Source organism: Gopherus flavomarginatus, chromosome 2 (genome assembly GCF_025201925.1).
Source record: "Gopherus flavomarginatus isolate rGopFla2 chromosome 2, rGopFla2.mat.asm, whole genome shotgun sequence".
Lineage (NCBI taxonomy): Eukaryota > Metazoa > Chordata > Testudines > Testudinidae > Gopherus > Gopherus flavomarginatus.
In genome coordinates, this window is record NC_066618.1 from 23243240 (window position 1) to 23263051 (window position 19812).

The 19812-nt window shown below is 44.1% G+C and overlaps 1 protein-coding gene across 1 annotated transcript in view; it reads right to left on the reverse strand.

Moving 5' to 3' along the window:
- Nucleotides 1-14666, reverse strand: part of VIPR2 (vasoactive intestinal peptide receptor 2) — a 105538-nt gene extending 90872 nt beyond the window's left edge. Inside the window, exons 1-2 of the mRNA XM_050942268.1 lie at nucleotides 14433-14666; nucleotides 6932-7034 (exon numbers count right to left, since the gene is read on the reverse strand). Coding sequence (XP_050798225.1) covers nucleotides 6932-7034; nucleotides 14433-14483 — 154 coding nt within the window. The 5' untranslated portion in view covers nucleotides 14484-14666. The remainder of the gene's footprint in view (nucleotides 1-6931; nucleotides 7035-14432) is intronic.
- Nucleotides 14667-19812: the final 5146 nt, after the last annotated feature.

Below are 19812 nucleotides of genomic sequence, written 5' to 3' on the forward strand. Positions count from 1 at the left end.
CCAGAAGTAATGAATTTGTCACTTCCTTCCTTGGCCCCATCCCCCCTGGGGCCCGGAATTTCTGTCGACAAGCCTGCACAGAATCCATGTTGTTAGCATAAACTGTGGATTTGTTATATTTATAGTATATATACAGCGTTCGACTAACAGAGGGCATGGTCCACAATGTTGATTTGTTGACCCATGAAGACCACAGGATCTTCTTGGACTCCACAACCAAAGATTATGGGTATAATGCAGAAATTACTGACAGGTGATATGTATGGCCTGTGTTGTGCAGATGCTCAGACTAGACAATTGTAACGGTCCTTTCTGACCTACCAAAAAAAAATCATGAATCTATATTTCTTCTCCCTCTCACTGCTGATACATTTTCAGGCAAAAGGAGAGGCTGCCTCTCCCAGAGGGAATGGAGGCCTACCCTAACCAATCTTATCACCATGTATGGCATTCAGATTCTGGAGAATTGTGCCCAGGGACTCGGGGCTCAATCCTATGCCCAATTATGTCAGTGGAAAAATTCCCACTGACTTCAGTAGTGCAGGCTCAGTGAGTTTTTATTCCCCAAGTGGAAGTGAGTTCCTCCATTGCTGACTAAATTTCAGTCAATGGGGATAAGCAGTGTTGTTGGAGCCATGTCAGTCCCAGGATATTAGAGACAAGGTGAGTGAGGTAATATTTTTTATTGGACCAGCTAGTTTCTCTCACCAACAGAAGTTGGTCCAATAAAAGATATTACCTCACCCACTTTGCCAGTCAATGGGGAAGAATTTTAACATTATTATGGCCTTGGTGTGACAGGCAGCAGATACCAAGGTCAGTGAGAAAGATGAAGCAAGGACCATGGAGAGAGCCTTCCTGTTCAAAATAAGAGAAATATTTTTTATTTAATTTATTTTATTTAAATAAGCTTTAGATTCAAGTTTAGGGCAAAGATTTCAGGCGGTTCTTATTTTAACAAAGCCGACTAGCCCATCTCGAAGTAAAACCATTTGACTACATTGTTCTTATCAGTTAAGTAAATTGCAATGACTAGTGCGTGTGTTGCCTTCCTGCTTATTGCTTCCTGTTCCTGTTTGTTTCTTGGTTCCTGCTTCCTGAACTCAGTGTTCCAATTTGTGTGCATGTGCATGCATAGCATTGGGAGCAGTGATGAGCTACCAAAATCTTAACAACAGGCTCCCTATAAAAAGTTCTGATTTAAGGGATGTGCCACAGTATGTATTTTTTGTACCTTTCTCCATAAGAAGTGGCAATGCATTGAGTCATTGGGAGTCATACTTAACAATAAAAAATATAAAAAACATTTTTCATGTTTATTACAATAGAAACAAAGTATTGCTTTATTAAACACATTTAAAATACATTTGAAAAGAAGAAAATATAAAGAGATGTATGAGTAAGCAAACAATAATAATATTTAAGAATGAAATGCCTATTATTCTTGTATTTTAAAATATTACATGTGAACTGCTTAAGTTATTAAAAATAAAAAGTATATTTATGTTGAAGTATACAATGCAACAAACAATATTTTAAAGAATATTTAAGTACATTATTTATTACTAATTAGGTAGTAATTTCCAGATGGCTTCTTGATCTTCTCCATAATCTTTGGTGTTGGATACACGAACTCTGGTATCTACTGCAGACTGATGACTTCTCATCCATAATTTAACATATGGTATTGGGTTTCAGGAACTTAGTGGTTTTCCCAGCAAATTGATGGTCATAAAGCTTGAGATATGTTTAATTGTTAAATTCGCCCTTTAATCACTACAAATAATATTCATCAACGAAAAAGCCCTTTCTGCTTCTGCAGAACTAATTGCAATTGTGTTCATAGTTTGCTTTGCTTTCCTCATTGTTTCCGGGTCAGGAATATTTTCTGATTGAATGTTATTCTCTACATAGTCATGAAAATCATTTAAATCGACTACAAATTTTATGAATTTATTTAATTCATGCACTTTTCTTCTCCTGATTTCAAGGTAACCTGACTTCTTCAATATTCCATGAAGCGGTATCCACGAATAATTCAAATATTTTAGGTGTATTACTAGAACGACCTAAATTATCTTCTTTATATTTAATGTGATTTTCGTTTAATAAACTTGCCTTCATTTTTTCAATAATACACTCTATTTCTTTGTCTCATGGCAGTGATTTAAACCTTACGTTATCTTCAAACTCTATGCATTTAAAAGCATCAATTTCGATCATTTCATTAATTTTATTGTTGTGTATACCAAAACTATCTTTCAATTGTATGAAAAAAATCAGTCGTTCATTTGATTACCTTATCTGCCTTTGTTAAACTCAATTGTCTCGCTTGCAGTGCATTTGATAATAATGCAAGTTCATCCAAAATGTCAATCATTAATGCCAAGTCTTTTAAAAATTCTTTGATTTTCAATCTTTTTTCCATGCCAGAAAATGTATTATTTTTGGAAAAATAAATATAAAGGCCTGGATAAGCTCTTCAGACCACTTCGATAGCTCTAAGGCTACAGGAAGCCCATCGTGGACCAAAAACACAGCCTATTTTGATGATTTCAATATATAGTTCTTCAGAAACTTGTTTAAGTTCAAACTGACTTTTATTTGACTAATGAAAAATTGCATAAATCTTGTCCAAAAAATCTTGATACGGCTTATTTCATTGATATCATATAGAGCATCATCTAAAGCCAGTTGTAGCCGATGATTCAAACAATGCCAGATTATAATGTTTGGAAAATCTTGAATCAGTCTTGTAGCAACTCCAGATTTATGTCCAAGCATGGTGCTCACGCCATCAGAACAAAATCTGATTACATTTTTCTCTAAATATTCTGTGTCAAATCCTGTTTTGGTTAGTGTATTTCTCAAAGTATTATTAATATTTTCTGCTTTTGTTGATTCTAATTCCACTAAATTGAGAAAAATTGTTGAAGAATTTTGTAATTCACATTTTATAAGAATTACAAGCACAGTTTTACTTGAAATTGTAGAAGCTTCATCAATAATAATACAAATCTTTGAATTGTTTTTGATGATTTTACTAAAAATTTGTTTTCTTATTAATTCAGCAATATGCTCTACGATTCTGATGGCTGAAAATCGAGAATGTAGGCAGTTCCCTAAATCAGTTTCATTCTTTATTTGTAGCTCTTCTTCATCCTCCATATCTGACATTGGTCGTTTTTTTTTAACTAAGCTGTAAACTATGTTGAAAATTTTGCTGGTTATTGCAATATTTTTTTCAGTAAGTTTATCAATCACTGTAGTGAGAAGTTCTTTTTTAGATTCATTTAAAATATTTATAACTCTCAAATGAGAGCTTGATTCAAAATGTTCCTTCTTTTTTTTTCTTAATGAAGCTTGCTGAACTTTTTAATCAGTTCCAGATGCTTTAATAGTACACTTTTGCCATTCCGAAGAAATGTGTAAATATTTTCCTCCAAGGACCCCCAAATGCGACGTATTTGCACAGTGGGAACAGCCAAGTTTTTTGCCTTTAATTATCATGCCATTATATTTCTTTAAAAAATATTGTGCCTGCTCAGAAGTCCAACAATCGGGTACTAAATTTTCACAATCAGGTAAATCTTCTTCCACTGTCGACACATTTTCAGATGATTCAACATTTAAGATATTTTCATCACCAAAATTATTCTCATCAGCATTTTAATAATTATCTTCACACTAGAACTACAGACTAATGATTTTGTCATTTTATTGGAAAACCAATCACTAATGCTTTTCTGGTGTTTCATTATGAAGGGTAAATAATATTGAATAGAAAACTTCAATCTTCGAATAACAGTCCAGTTAGTATTACACATCAAAATCTCACATGCAATGTACTAGAAACAAACAGACCGACTATGACTCACTGGTCATGTTGAATTGTATAGAAAACAGTTGAGCAAGTGCATGAATGAGGTAAGTGCAACCCCTGTTAATAAAATTATAAATAGACGTTTCTGTCGTGTCAGGACGAACTTGGATGCGACCGAGTCGCAGCCTGCGATGACATTAGAAGCGCATGTGCATAGCAACATAAATCTTGACCTATCTGTTGTAGAAACAGCTCTTTAACTGCTAGAATTTTGCGTCCTTTTGCATTGGAAATTTATTTTGTACATTGTATTATTTTTACACCATTTTATAAGATTAAGATTATTTTGTTTTAAGATCATTTTATAACATTTGTTTTGTAACAATTTTTAACAACTGGTTTTCAAACTGCTTCAAAATTTAACAACCGGTTTGCGTAAACCAGTACAAACCGGCTCCAGCTCACCACTGGTTGGGGGTGTGTAGTTACTCAAGGCCTGCAGCTATATGCTTACCATTTGGACTGTTACGTTTGTTCATACTGTTGCTGACTTAACTGGTTCATGGTTATTACATGTTTTGATTGACAACCTACATTGCTTCAGTTTCCTGGTGTTTTGAGATTGCTGTTCTGGAGTGCATCAGAGAGTAACACAAATGTGAAGGGTGTGTATATCTGAGTATAGAAGATTCCTTAAATGAGGATATTTTGCTCATGAACAGAGACAGTTTACTGGTGCATCAAGGACACACATATAACAAATATTTCTGGATATGCAAGTGAGTATTATTAGCCTAGGGGTGCCATTTGGCCAGTTTCTTGGTAGAAGTTACCTTTAACATCAGTTGTAGATATAAAATTATCCAAGGGTGTTAAGCATACACCCCATAAACTGGATTCATTTCCCTGGATTTATTCTCCAGCCTAGCACGTAATTACATGTGCAAGCCTATCTTCTAACACTGGGTCCCCTCTGCCACACTGCACTGAATCAATAATGTCAGAAGTACTGCTTCCTTGCAAGGCATGAGAAGAAACGTGCAGATTCCTTTTGAGAAACCACCACCATAAAATGGTAGGAGGGCTTGAACAACATGTTGAAAAGAAACCCCTCAGAAAAGTCAAAGCATCACATTAGCACTTCCTCTCCAAAAGCCAAAGGCAGCTGAAATTCACAGCAGGGGCCTCCTCCTTGGACCTGCCCAGCAACAGTGAACACCAAAACTGGATTTTAAAGTTAACTAAATTGGGATTTTTAAATAGCTCATATGAATTTATTAATTTAAGATTACTAGGCCTACTTAAATAATTAATCATTTCACCATTTGGCTATGCATTAGTATTTTTCATGTAACATTTACCACTTCCTTTAACACCTATTTCCATAAAACAATTTCACTATGAATACAGAATCTATAAGTAGATTTCAGTGGGAATTTTCTTGGAACAGATATCAGTGTACATAACAGCCACTGTTATTACAACTGCACTTCTTCTAATGTCTGAGCCAGATTAATCAAAAGGAGAAATGATAGAAAAATATACTGCTTTTGACTGTGTTAGTGCAGGCAAATGCATATTTGAATATGTATTCTAGGAGTCACACACTGAAATCTCAGAGACCTCCAGGGGATCATGAAATAGGGATCATGGTAAAGGGACGTTGCTGATACCTGGTAGTCTGGCAAGTTCTGTGGCACTGAATCCCAAAGAGGTTGCACGGGTAGAAGAAACTCATTATGCACCACAAGGCTCAATCAGAGGGAAATCCCCATTCCATTATAGGAGATGTAGTCCTCAAGGGATCCCAGTCCATAAGAGGGAATTGGGGCCTGAACTACAATTCCACAAGGCCATGTGCTGATAGGGAAATGCAGTTTCATGTTTTGTTGAACTGATTCAAAATGAAATGCATTGTGTCAGATAAAAAATGAAATATTTCAATTCAGAATATTTAATTTCAATTTTCTCAACTGAAAACAGAAAAATTTCCCCATGAAAAATTTTGATTTTGTGGAAACTGCAAAATTCCTAGCCAGCTCTAGAAATAAACTTTTTACCACAAGGTAATATAATAGCTCTTTTCCTTCTCAGAGCCTCCCTGGAGCCCATTGTCTTCTAAACTCCCAAGTTCATCTCAAGTGTCACAAAGGGTGTGTAGGTGTCTGTGCAAAAAAGAGGTTTTTATGGCAGCACTTTTCCCTTTTCATCAATAGAGAGAGTAGAGAACTCTTTCCCCTCTGTAGCTTCTGGCCATAGGGCTTATGCAAATATAATATAACACTAATAATTGTAATGAAAATATACATATAACAGACATCCTCTTCCAGCTGAGAAACACCTTACCTACAAATGATAATAAATTGTTTGTTTTTTTAAACAAAGTTCTTAATCAGGGCTTCCATTCTAGGTACTTTAATGCTACAATCTGTTTTTCCTTTGCATCACTAGATTATTTATTGTTTTTACATTGAAAATGCCAGGGTGCATTTCTTACCTTCATACTGAAAAGTATATTTGCTCTGTGAACTGGTGACCTTGTCAGAGGCTCTAACTTACAAGGAAAACATCATACATTTTTATTTGTTTTCTGATCATCTTATCTTCCACTCATGTTACAACTGCAAAGAAGCCCCCCTAAAAGCTTAAAACAGAAAAAAGAAGTAGAACTGGTCTCCTACTCATGAAATCTAATTATAGGTCACTTTCTTTCTCCTCCCTCCTCCACCTAGGTACAGTAAGTTGCTCGTGTATATTTTTAGTGTTATTGTATCCAGAAAACTGTGTCTGTGTGGGGGTCTTTTAATAAAGCTGTGAGGTCCAAGTTCACCTGTGGGATAACTCCATAAATTTCAATGGAGATACATCAAGGACTTGATCCTGTATCTGAATTGCCATGTGCATCAGAATGTTAATTAGGCCTCTCATCCTTAGTTTTTACTTTCAATATGAAGTCAGCATGAATTATCCAATTCATAAAAAGTACAGTCACAGCACAAATAAATTCTGAAAATGTAATTTTAACTGTCAAAGAAGTTCAACAGTGCTGATGAATAAGGATTTTTTCTTTATAAGCTATCTGTGCATTGCAGCACATCTTTTTCTTACCTTTAAATGCCACTGTTTTGACACTGTTTAGAAGTTCCATACATCTTATTTCCTCTTCATGAATCTCCAGCTGAAATCTGCATTCTGGGTGGATGCCATTCACCTGTTTAAAATGAACAAACAGGACTAGGTCTTAAAGCATTTTAATTAAAATGTTCCATGATGGATGCAACTACCAGTCAAAGAATCCACAAATTTTATTTGTTATTTTAAGAGTGTGCTAGGCACAGTCCCTTCTCAAAGTCTATGCATTTTGGCTTTTCAAAATGAAACATTAAAAGAATGCTCTTCCATAAAAAGGAGCCCTCCTCAACTCCTTTCTGAAGAATTCTAAAATCAACATTGCCATTTACAAAAAAGAGTCCTTGACAACATAGTGTATTTACCAACGTTCTTCTGAAAAACTTTGCCCCCGCCCTACAGAAAGGCAGTGTGTCAATCTGTGCTCCAATATAACATCCTTAAGGGGCGACAACTACATTTTTGATTTTTTAAAGAAAACTGCTTCGTTTTAGAAAAGCTGAATTTGCATCATTATGTGTGTCAAGCAAGCAAACTGCACCATCTTTAATGTAATAACATTTGCTTTTCTTTGTCACAGTGTGACCATTACCTTCTGGGGGTCACAATACTCAGGGGCAGCTCCAGGCCCCAGCACGCCAAGCGCGTGCTTGGTGCAGCATGCCTTGCGGGGATGCTCTGCAGGTCAGCAGGCAGGGCTCTGGTGGACCTCCCACAGGTGTATAGGCTTTGGCGGGACTGGCGACCGGCAGAGCGCCCCCCACGGCATGCCGCCATGCTTGGGGCGGCGAAATGTCTAGAGCCGCCCCTGACAATACTTCATCACAGATTCTTTGATTTAAGCAAGCAGCATGCAGTGAGAAACTCATTTTACAACAGCTGTGTTATCATTATTCCTCCTTTGCTTATAGCACTGCCCACAATATGGGAGGCACTTTCCAGGCAGTCAAGAAAGAAGGGTCCCTGCCCATGAGCACAGACAGTTAGATAGACTGAGACTAGAGGAAGGGGAACAACAAACAGAATTTTTTTTATTCAAGTCAATGAGATTCATGGCAGGGAGCACAGCAGGAGAACTGGAGGAATGAACTCAAGAAGCTCATGCGATGCACAGGAGTCTGCATGGAACAGGTGACTGTGCAATAAATTGACAGGCAGGAGGGTAAGGGTGGGAATGTTGGCAGAGTTGAGGGGGTAGGGACAACAGAAAATATTTAGGAATAATAATACATTTTAGTCTCTCGGAATACAGCAGCAAGATTAAGCAAATGAAAAAATTATAAGGCAGTAAGACTTTGCTGAACTGTTCAATCATCTGCACATTTTGTAATTCATGCACAAAGTGATGGCCTCTCTCTCCTCTTGTCAGCAAAGATTTAATAACCTGTAATGAGGTCTAATTTACGAAACACCATTACTTTTACATATATTAGAACATCAGTTAGTACACTATGAAGTATTATAAATAAGTGAGAGGCAGGATGGTCTTGGGTTTAAGGCAGTGCAGTGGGTCAGGAGATCTAGGTTCAAGCCCTGGTTTCGCTGCAGATTTCCTGTTTGATCATGGGCAAGTTAATTAAGACCAGATTTTCAGGAGTCAGAGCACTGGATGTTCTATTCAATCTGGCCATAGCATCACAGTGGAAATTCATGAGTGTTAAGCACTTCTGAAAACTTGGCCCTTGATCTCTGAGCACCTCATAGGCTTTGTTTACACAGCAATGTAAGCCTAGGGTTAGTGGATTCAAGTCAGCTGACCCATGTTAGGAAATCTTGGGCTTGAGCATCTACAATGCATTTTAACCCTAGGTTAAGGATTTTCTGACCCATTCTGGAGCCTAGGGCTCTGGCATCCACACTGCAGTGCGAAGACCCGAGCCAAAGTAACCCTATCCCAGAGTGCCTTCCTCCCACCAGTGTTGACACTCGAGCACTGTGAAAATGTTGAACTGTGGAAAAACTCTCATTCCCATGTGCACCTATTCTGACGATAATTAGGACATCAGTCTCCAGGGCTGTCAAACTATTAAAATGAAACTGTGATTCTTAATTTTTTATAATGGGATGTTCAGTGAAGGTGGTTTTGTTTGGTTGTTTTTTTATCTATTTATTTTTGTCTGTTTGTTTTGAAGTTTGACATAAAATGTAGGGTTCAGAGGAAAAACTGAGACACACCCCAGCCTGTCTGCTTCTGGCTGCAGAACAGTGAAGTGCATCCCCCAGGGTCACGGTGCAGTGTGCTCCAACATCCTCAGAAATCTCTTATCCCTGCCCCTGCTGCACCCTGGGAGGCAGGGATAAGGGATCCCCCGGCAGGCTGTGGGGAAGTTTTGGGGCTGGTTTGCACTTACCACCCTCACAGTGCACTCTGCCAAGGCACCTCTGCACATACAGCCCTGTGAGCAGGGGGAGGGGGGAGTGGAGCAGGGACCAAGTGGCTGCCCTGTATGGAGAGGGAGCCATGCTGAGCCGTTAGGTCTGCCGCTCCCCCTCCCTGCAACTCGACTCTCTGGCCCTTGCTCCCAGGCCCCCCCTGCCCTCCCTGGGGCTGCATGTGCAGGAATGCCTGGGTGGCGTGCACCAAAATCTAGCTGTGCTCTTGTGATCAGGAAGCAGCTGTCTTTGCAAAAATCATCTTCTGATCGGTCTCCATTGAAAACCCTGCAGGCTCTCTGATAGTGTGCTTGCAGACTGACATTCAGCAGACAATGGATTAACCCTGACCTGAGCGGCTGCCTTTGTAAAGGGAGGTTGGCTTCTATTTGCAATAGCATGCAACAGACTGTACCACAGATTGTCCGCTTAGAGAGGAAGAAGGAAGTTCCTCTAAGGAACCTGGATACATCTGGAGGACTTCCTAAACCCAAATCAAGCCTGGGCTGTGTGCATACAGGAAAGCAATAGGGCTCAAACTCAAGATCCCAGTTTAACATGGGCTCAGAGCCTCTATTCCTGTAGGATCTTGGACCATAGATCTGAGCCCCAAGTTAACATCATTGGTATGTGGACACAAGAGGGGTTAGGCTTGAGGCCAGGCTCGAGCCTGGGCTTACATTGCTGTGTAGACATACCCTTTAAGGCCAGAAGGAACCACCATGATCATCTAGTTTGACCTCCTGCACATTGCAGGCCACAGAACCTCAGCCACCCACTCCTGTAATAGACCCCTAACCTCTGGCTGAGTTACTGGAGTCCTCAATCATGATTTAAAGACTTCAAGTTAAGGAGAACCCACTATCTACACCTGTTTAAATCTGCACGTGCCCCTGCCCCATGCTGCAGAGGAAGGCAAAAAAAAAAACCCCAGTGTCTCTGCCAATTTGACCTGGTGGAAAATTCCTTCCCAACCCCAAATATGGCAATCAGTTAGACCCTGAACAATAAATTATTATGAACAAGTTTAAGCTTTGTTGTAATGTGCATTGTTTGCCTGGACTGCTCAACACCCGAATGCTTGTGTAGGAGGAACTCTGTGATTTGCTTCTTAAATACCTTCATGCTGTTTCACATCTGATATTCCTTGATGAAACATAGGAGCAAGAGGTGCCAGTATGGGGGCGGGGCAGGCGAGGGTCATGTGCCATCAGCGTGTCCCCACACAGGTCCCTCCCCTTTTTTCTGTGCCTCCCCCCACTTTTCTGACAGTGCCCACCAGGCCCCAGGGCCTTTGCCCCTGCTACCCTTTTTTCTACTGGCACCTCTGATGGGAGCCTTGTCTTATAACAGGCTTAATCAAAAGTGATACAAGCTACAAAAGTGAGATCTTGGAATAGTCTTGGTATTTTCATAATGTAATAAAAATACTGTAATGATAAATAATAATGAATAGTGTGTAATAAGCATGTCATAACAACAAATTTTATATTGCCAAGATCACTGCTTTTATAATTTACGCTGAGGTAAGGGAGAAAATCCATAGAATATTTTAGTGAAAGGGCTTTGTGATTGTTAAAGTTTGGGAACCACTGCTATAGATGGAGGCCTATGAGAAGGAAATTTGCAACCTAGCTCAGGTTTCTATTGATTTACCAGATATTTAGAAAGCAGAAAAGTGATGTGGGCAAGACCCACCCACCAGGCACCTGGGAAACAATTCTCTGGATCCTCTACACCCGAGACAAAACGGGAGTACGGCCAGCGCTGCAAACAGGGAGTTGCAGCGCTGGTGGTGCCCTGCAGATGTGTACACCTCCTAAGTTGCAGCGCTGTAACTCCCTCACCAGCGCTGCAACTTTCTGATGTAGACAAGCCCTCAGAGCCCTCCTTATCTAGTGTCCCATCACCAGTCACTGGAGATATTTGCTGCTAGCAGTCGCAGATCGGCTCCATGCCATTGTAGGCAGTCTCATCATACCATCCTCCCCATTAATGTATCAAGATCACTCTTGAAGCCAGTTAGGTTTTTTGCCCCCATTACTCCCCTTGGAAGGCTGTTCCAGAACTTCACTCCTCTGATGGTTAGAAACCTTTATCTAATTTCAAGATAAACTTATTGACAGTCAGTTTATATTTATTTGTTCTTGCGTCTACATTGGTGCTTAATTTAAATAACTCCTCCTACTCCCTCTGATATATTTATAGAGAGCAATCATACCTCAACTTCTTTTGGTTAAGCTAAACTAGCAAAGGTCTTTGAGTCTCTTTGCATAAGGTAAGTTTTCCTGATCATCCTAGTAGCCCTTCTTTGTATTTGTTCTGGTTTGAATTCATCTGTCTTAAACATGGGAGACCAGAACTGCACACAGGATTCCAGATGAGGTCTCACCAGTGCCTTGTATAATGGTACTAATACTTACCTGTCTCTACTGGAAATACCTCACCTGATACATCCTAGGACTGCTTTAGCCTCAGTTGCCCATTTGTAAAATGAAAATGTTACTTCCTTTCTCCCACCTTTCCTCTATATCGTCTATTAAAATCATAAGCTCTTCAGAGCAGGCACTGTCTCTTACTCTGTATTTGCACAGGGCCGAGCATAATGGAGCCCTGATATAGGTTAGGGTTTCTAAGTGTAATAATCAATTATTATTATTATTAATAATAATAATAAAACCTGCAAGTATTATTATTTTATTATTACTAATTATCTGCATTTTAGTAGCACTCAAATGCCCAATCAGGATCAGGGCCCTAATGTGCTAGGTGATGTATAAATCAATAGGAAGATGTAGTCCCTGCCCCAGTAGCCAAGAAACTGTCAAAATAAATGAAGTGTATTTTGTGATAAATATCCTGTTTTATAATCTCTTGATTTGCCAATTGGCAAAAATTCAGTAATCTGCAATATGCCTGCTACTCATTATTATTTATTGTAAGTGCTAGTGTGAATTGCAAATAACAATTTACTGGAGAACCACCAATGCAGAGTGTAAATCATACTATAAACATTTTGGCAAAGAAACTTGTGAAAAAACAATTTCAATCACAGGATTGAAAGGATTCCGCGAACTGAGATTTAATAGAAATGGTTACTCCTTTGAGAAAATACAATTCTGTAGTGCCCAAAGACTATAACTAATGCAATACTTCTTTTTCAAATTTCCACTGCATGTCGGATATGTAACAACATCCATTTTCTAATACAGGAACCAGTATAATTCAGATGTACTTTATCAGAGTTAAAAAAGTTTAGGGCCCAATCCTGTACAGTACTGCTGATTGGTCTTTTAGGCTATCATTCCCCCTGTTCTACCAAAGAACAGTTTACATAAGTAGTCAATATAGACCTGTGCTGTCATACACACTTAGCTGGGCTGCTGTTTAGTGTCTGTTAGCATTCCCATTAATAAATCAATTTTTCAGGCACCTGAAATACAATAATTTTACGACAAAAATTTGCTTCTGGCAGCCATTTCGCATTTACCATTAGTATGGCTTACCAAGTTTGGTGCACAATAGTCTGTGTTTTTAAATTTACAATGTAGAGAAGGTAACTGTTCTGTTGTCAGATGCTTTTGTGTGTCTCCCTTTAAGCCATGAACTAGTTAATAAAATAGTCAATAAACAACATAATTTTAGATTCAATTAAAACAAGGAAGGTTTTACAGCAACTAATTTCATAAGGATTTTTAGTGTAATTATTATTACATGCACAGTATAGAAGTTAGTTAAACAACATCATTTTTACCCTAACAGATCAATACACTCCAGTAAGTAAAACTCGTTAGCCATAAATAATAACCACTTCCAAACTCTCCTCTGACAATACTCTAAGAACGTTTCAAACCTCTGCTGGGACCGTTTCCTGTTTTCATTTGAATCAATTAAAGAAAGAAAAGAAAAATATATACTAATAATATAAAGGGCCAAATTAGGCTCTTGTTATATTGGTGTAAATAAAGGATAACGCCGTTTAAATAAATTACATTATTCTGGATTTACTTCGGGGCAAATGAGAGCAGACTTTGGCTCTGAGGCTTACTGAAACCCACAAGGGAAGAGCATTCAGATTAAGGGCTTTCACTACTACTGTGCCAGATATTGCAGCACGTTAAGTCCCAAATGTCACTCACTGCCTTCTCTCCCTTGATGTGCACAAACCGGCACGTTAAAGATAAAGTCTTAACTTTGAGTGAATGACTTTGATGAGTAAATACTCCAGCGGTGTAATTAATGCAGCATTAGCCCGATGATGGATCACTCTACATTTGGCCACTCCACATGTTTGCTAAGAGCTTGAGTCTCCTTCTCCGGAGTTAAGTGGAGCAGGATCGGGATCCAGGTCTGTAACTTTTCAGTGGGTTGAGACATTTGTTTCTCATTGAATAGCTTGGACACTTTCAGGAGACACCCAAGCAAAGGGCTGCTGTAGTGCCTGCCCTGTGGTGCCCCTGGCTGGGATGGGCACAGCCCGTTCTATAATCACCGGGTCCACACTGCCCTTACAATCACAGAAGATCAGGGTTGGAAGGGACCTCAGGAAGTCATCTAGTCCAACCCCCTGCTCAAAGGGGGACCAATCCCCAGACAGATTTTTGCCCCAGATGGCCCCCTCAAAGATTGAATTTACAAATCTGGGTTTAGCAGGCCAGTGCTCAAACCACTGAGCTAGCCCTCCCCCCCTTACGCCACTGGATCCTGTACAAGCGGGCGAGCCCCTTCACTGCACGAACCCACCCTGCCCCACGCCTGCTCCTTTCAAGCTGAACCCAGGCGCTTGTTCTCGCAAGTCAGGGGGGTTACGAGAGCCCCCCGCTCGGCCGCTCTGTCCCCGCTCGGGTCTCAAAGGAGTCGCACCGCACCGCACAGCACGCGAAAGTCGCCGCGTGGCGCGCACCGCGCGGCCCATGAGGAGCCCCCCGGGACACGCGCTGCGCTGCGGGCTGACTCTCCGCACGGGGCTTGCGGGGCGAGGTCTCGCTCCTGCCCCGCGGCAGCAGCCTCTGGCAGGGCCGGGCTGTGCCGGGCTGTGCCCCGAACCCGGCACCCCTCCCCGCAGCCAGGAGCCCAGCGGCCCCGGGGGAGGCGGCGGCGGACTTACCGGCCCCACGCTCCAGCAGGCGGCGAAGAGAAGGAGCAGCAGGTTCCTCATCCCGAGGGCGCCCCGCGAAGCAGCACAGCGGGAGAGCGCTCCCGGGCCAGACACATAGGGTCCGCGGGAGAGCCGCTCGCACAGGTGGGCAGCCGGCACCTGCCCCGGCTGCTGCCTCTCAGCCTCAGCCAGTCACTCCCTCCCCGGCTGGGTCCCGTCCGGCTGCTCCTGCGCGGCCAACTTCCAGCCCAGACTGACACCACCTGCCTGCCCCGCTGCAGCGTCGGGTGGCTCCTCCTCTAGGCTCCGCTGGCTTCCCGCCTCCCCTCTGCCCCTTGGCCGCCGCTTCCTTCCCTTCCCTAGGAGGGGCAAGGCACCTGCCCCCTGTGGGGAGCATGGGCAACCCGCTCCCCCCACAGCCCTGGGCCACCTATGGGGGGCATGGGCAACCCGCTCCTCTCACAACCCTGGGCCACCTATAGAGGGCAAGGGCAACCCGCTCCCCCCACAGCCCTGGGCCACCTATGGGGGGCATGGGCAACCCGCTCCTCTCACAACCCTGGGCCACCTATAGAGGGCATGGGCAACCCGCTCCCCCCACAGCCCTGGGCCACCTATGGGGGGGCATGGGCAACCCGCTCCTCTCACAACCCTGGGCCACCTATAGAGGGCAAGGGCAACCCGCTCCCCCCACAGCCTGGGCCACCTATGGGGGGCATGGGCAACCCGCTCCTCTCACAACCCTGGGCCACCTATAGAGGGCATGGGCAACCCGCTCCCCCCACAGCCCTGGGCCACCTATGGGGGGGCATGGGCAACCCACTCCCCCCACAGCCTGGGCCACCTATGGGGGGCATGGGCAACCCACTCCCCCCACAGCCTGGGCCACCTATGAGGGGCATGGGCAACCCGCTCCTCTCACAACCCTGGGCCACCTATAGAGGGCAAGGGCAACCCGCTCCCCCCACAGCCTGGGCCACCTATGGGGGGCATGGGCAACCCGCTCCTCTCACAACCCTGGGCCACCTATAGAGGGCAAGGGCAACCCGCTCCCCCCACAGCCTGGGCCACCTATGGGGGGCATGGGCAACCCGCTCCCCCCACAACCCTGGACCACCTATGGGGGGCATGGGCAACCCGCTCCTCTCACAACCCTGGGCCACCTATAGGGGGCATGGGCAACCCGCTCCTCTCACAACCCTGGGCCACCTATAGAGGGCAAGGGCAACCCGCTCCCCCCACAGCCTGGGCCACCTATGGGGGGCATGGGCAACCCGCTACCCCCACAGCCCTGGGCCACCTATGGGGGGCATGGGCAACCCGCTCCTCTCACAACCCTGGGCCACCTATGGGGGGCATGGGCAACCCACTCCCCCCCACAGCCTGGGCCACCTATGGGGGGGCATGGGCAACCCGCTCCTCTCACAACCCTGGGCCACCTATAGAGGGCATGGGCAACCCGCTCCTCTCACAACCCTGGGCCACCTATAGAGGGCAAGGGCAACCCGCTCCCCCCACAGCCCTGGGCCACCTATGGGGGGCATGGGCAACCCGCTCCTCTCACAACCCTGGGCCACCTATAGAGGGCATGGGCAACCCGCTCCCCCCACAGCCCTGGGCCACCTATGGGGGGGCATGGGCAACCCGCTCCTCTCACAACCCTGGGCCACCTATAGAGGGCAAGGGCAACCCGCTCCCCCCACAGCCTGGGCCACCTATGGGGGGCATGGGCAACCCGCTCCTCTCACAACCCTGGGCCACCTATAGAGGGCATGGGCAACCCGCTCCCCCCACAGCCCTGGGCCACCTATGGGGGGGCATGGGCAACCCACTCCCCCCACAGCCTGGGCCACCTATGGGGGGCATGGGCAACTCACTCCCCCCACAGCCTGGGCCACCTATGAGGGGCATGGGCAACCCGCTCCTCTCACAACCCTGGGCCACCTATAGAGGGCAAGGGCAACCCGCTCCCCCCACAGCCTGGGCCACCTATGGGGGGCATGGGCAACCCGCTCCTCTCACAACCCTGGGCCACCTATAGAGGGCAAGGGCAACCCGCTCCCCCCACAGCCTGGGCCACCTATGGGGGGCATGGGCAACCCGCTCCCCCCACAACCCTGGACCACCTATGGGGGGCATGGGCAACCCGCTCCTCTCACAACCCTGGGCCACCTATAGGGGGCATGGGCAACCCGCTCCTCTCACAACCCTGGGCCACCTATAGAGGGCAAGGGCAACCCGCTCCCCCCACAGCCTGGGCCACCTATGGGGGGCATGGGCAACCCGCTCCTCTCACAACCCTGGGCCACCTATGGGGGGCATGGGCAACCCACTCCCCCCCACAGCCTGGGCCACCTATGGGGGGGCATGGGCAACCCGCTCCTCTCACAACCCTGGGCCACCTATAGAGGGCATGGGCAACCCGCTCCCCCCACAGCCCTGGGCCACCTATAGGGGGCAAGGGCAACTACCTCTCCCCACAGCCCTGGGCCACCATGGGAGGTATGGGAAACCCTTCCTTCCACAGAGCCCTGAACCACCTATGGAGGGGGGCACGGGCAACCAGCCCCCAGAGAGCCCTGTGCTGCCTATGGGGGGCACAGAATCATAGAAATGTAGGACTGGAAGGGACCTCAATAAGTTATCTAGTCCAGTCTCCTGCTCTCAAAGCAGGACTAAGTAATAACTAGACCATTCCTGAAAGGTGTTTGTCAGCCTGTTCTTAAAAACCTCTACTGTTGGAGATTCCATAACACTTTTTTTTCCTAATGTCCAATCTAAACCTCCCTTGCTGCAATTTAAACCCATTGCTTCTTGTCCTATCCTCGGAGGTTAAGAACATGTTTTCACCCCCCTTCTTGTAATAACCTTTTATGTACCTGAAAACTGTTATGTCCACCCTCAATCTTCTCTTCTCCAGACTAAACAAAACCAATTTTTTCAGTCTTTCCTCATAGGTTATGTTTTATAGACCTTTAATCGTTGTTGCTTTTCTCTTGACTTTCTCCATTTGTCTACATCTTTATGAAAGATGGGGCCCAGAACTGGACACAATACTCCAGCTGAGGCCTTACCAGAGTGAAAGAATTACCTCTCGTGTCTTTGTTACAACATTCCTGCTGATACATCCCAGAATGATGTTTACTTTTTTTTGCAACGGTGTTACACTGTTGACTCATATTTAGCTTGTGATCCAGTATAACCCCCAGATCCCTTTCCACAGTACTGCTTCCTAGGCAGTCCTTTCTCATTTTGTAGTGTGCAATTGATGGTTCCTAAGTGGAGTACTTTGCATCTATCCTTATTGAATTTCAGTCTGTTACTTCTGACCACTTTTTCCAGTTTGTCCAGATCATTTTGAATTTTAATCCTATCCTCCAAAGCAATTTCAACTCCTCCCAGCATGGTATAATTTGCAAACTTTATAAATGTACTCTCTATGCCATTATCTAAATCATTGATAAAGATATTGAACAGAACTGGACCCAGGACTGATCCCTGCAAGACTCCACTCAATATGCCCTTCCAGCTTGACTGTGAACCACTGATAACTAGTCTCTCTGAATGTTTTTCCAACCTGTTATGCACCCATCTTATATTAGCTCTATCTAGATTGTATTTCCCTAGTTTGTTTATGAGAAGGTTGTGCGAGACAGTATCAAAAGCCTTACTAAAGTCAAGATATACCATATCTACCATTTCCCCCCATTCAGAAGGTTTGTTATTCCCCCTCCCCGCCCCAAGTCCTATGCCACTGCTGGGATGCATGGGTGTGACATGATCCCTGGGGTACAACCTGGAAGTGTGGGACTGCAGTGTTCCCTGTGCTTTAGCCTGAGTTGTCTCTCAGGAAGCTATGCCCATGATAAGCAGCAAGCCCCCTCCAGGTGCTGTGATCACTCAGCCATCAGCATGTGGAGCCCCACACCCTGCTGCATTACATGAATGCTCCCTGAGCTACTCACGAATCATACACAGAGAGGCACCAGCCAATCACCCCCGCCTTGCACCCCAGAAATGTGCCATCTTACATTGCTCAAGACTTCCTTGGGCAGTGCAAGCTCATTAATTAGCTTGGCACTCCATTAAAACGGTAGTGGATGTGCAACAGCCCTTGTTAAGCTGAGCTGAGATTCCCCAACCACTTCAACCAAAAACACACTGTTTTAGGTAAAATATAAAGCAGATTTATTAACTACAGAAATACAGATTTTAAATAATTATAAATAGCAGGCATGGAGATCAAAATTGGTTACTCTAAGAAATAAAAATAGAAACAGTCTAAATTCTAACTTCAACAGACTAAACAAGATTTGACTCAGGCAGTCTCTCACCCTAACAAACGTTATAGGCAGCTCACAGTTCCAGGTTGTGCCCTGGGGATCTCATCACAACGGGGAATCCCCTTTCTTTCCAGAGCTCTGTGCTACTACTGTGGAGCACTGGCTGCTTCCCTTCCTCCATCGTCAGCAATCTATGGAAATTTATAAAGCAAACTAGGGAAATGTGGTCTAGAAGAAATTACTATAAGGTGATTTCACATCTGGTTGAAAAGAGTAGTTATCAATGGTTCACTGTCTGACTGGAAGGATGTGTCAAGGAGGCTCTTGCAGGGGTTAGTTCTGGGTTCTGTACTATTCAATATTTTCATTAATGACTTGGATAGTGGAGTGGAGAGTATGCAGATGAAACCAAGATGGGAGGATTTGCTACCACTTTGGGGAACAGGATTAGAAAGGAACTTGATAAATTGGAGAATCAATCGGAAATGAACAAAATGAAATTTGATAAAGACAACTGCAAAGTACTATAGTTAGGAAGGAAAAATCAAATGCACAAATACAAAATGGGGAATAACTGGCTCAGGCAGTAGTACTGCTGAAAGGAAGCTGAGGGTTATAGTGGATTACAAATTGAATATGAATAAACAATGTGACGCAGTTGCAAAAAAGACTCATACCATTCTGCGGTGTATTAACAGGAGTGACATATGTAAGACACAGGGGGTACTAGTTTTGCTCTACTCGGCACTGATGAGGCTTCAATTGGAGTACTGTGTTCAGTTTTAAGTGCCTCACTGAGGACAAATCTATACTACAAAATTAAGATTAAGTCAACCAAAGTTATGTTGACATGCAGCCACCACAGTAATTGAATCAGTTTTGCATGTCTACACTATGATACTTGTGTTGGTGTTTCCTCACCAGGAGCCTTTGCACCAATTTAACTGCCAGTGTGGGCATTGTGGGACAGTTTCTGAAAGGCACCAACAGTCAATGTAAGCAACGCAGTGTCTACACTGACACCGTGTCAACCTAACTATATCGATTTAAGTGCTCAATCAGGGCAAACCACAAAGAATGGAGCAAACAATCTCCAAAACTGGGGG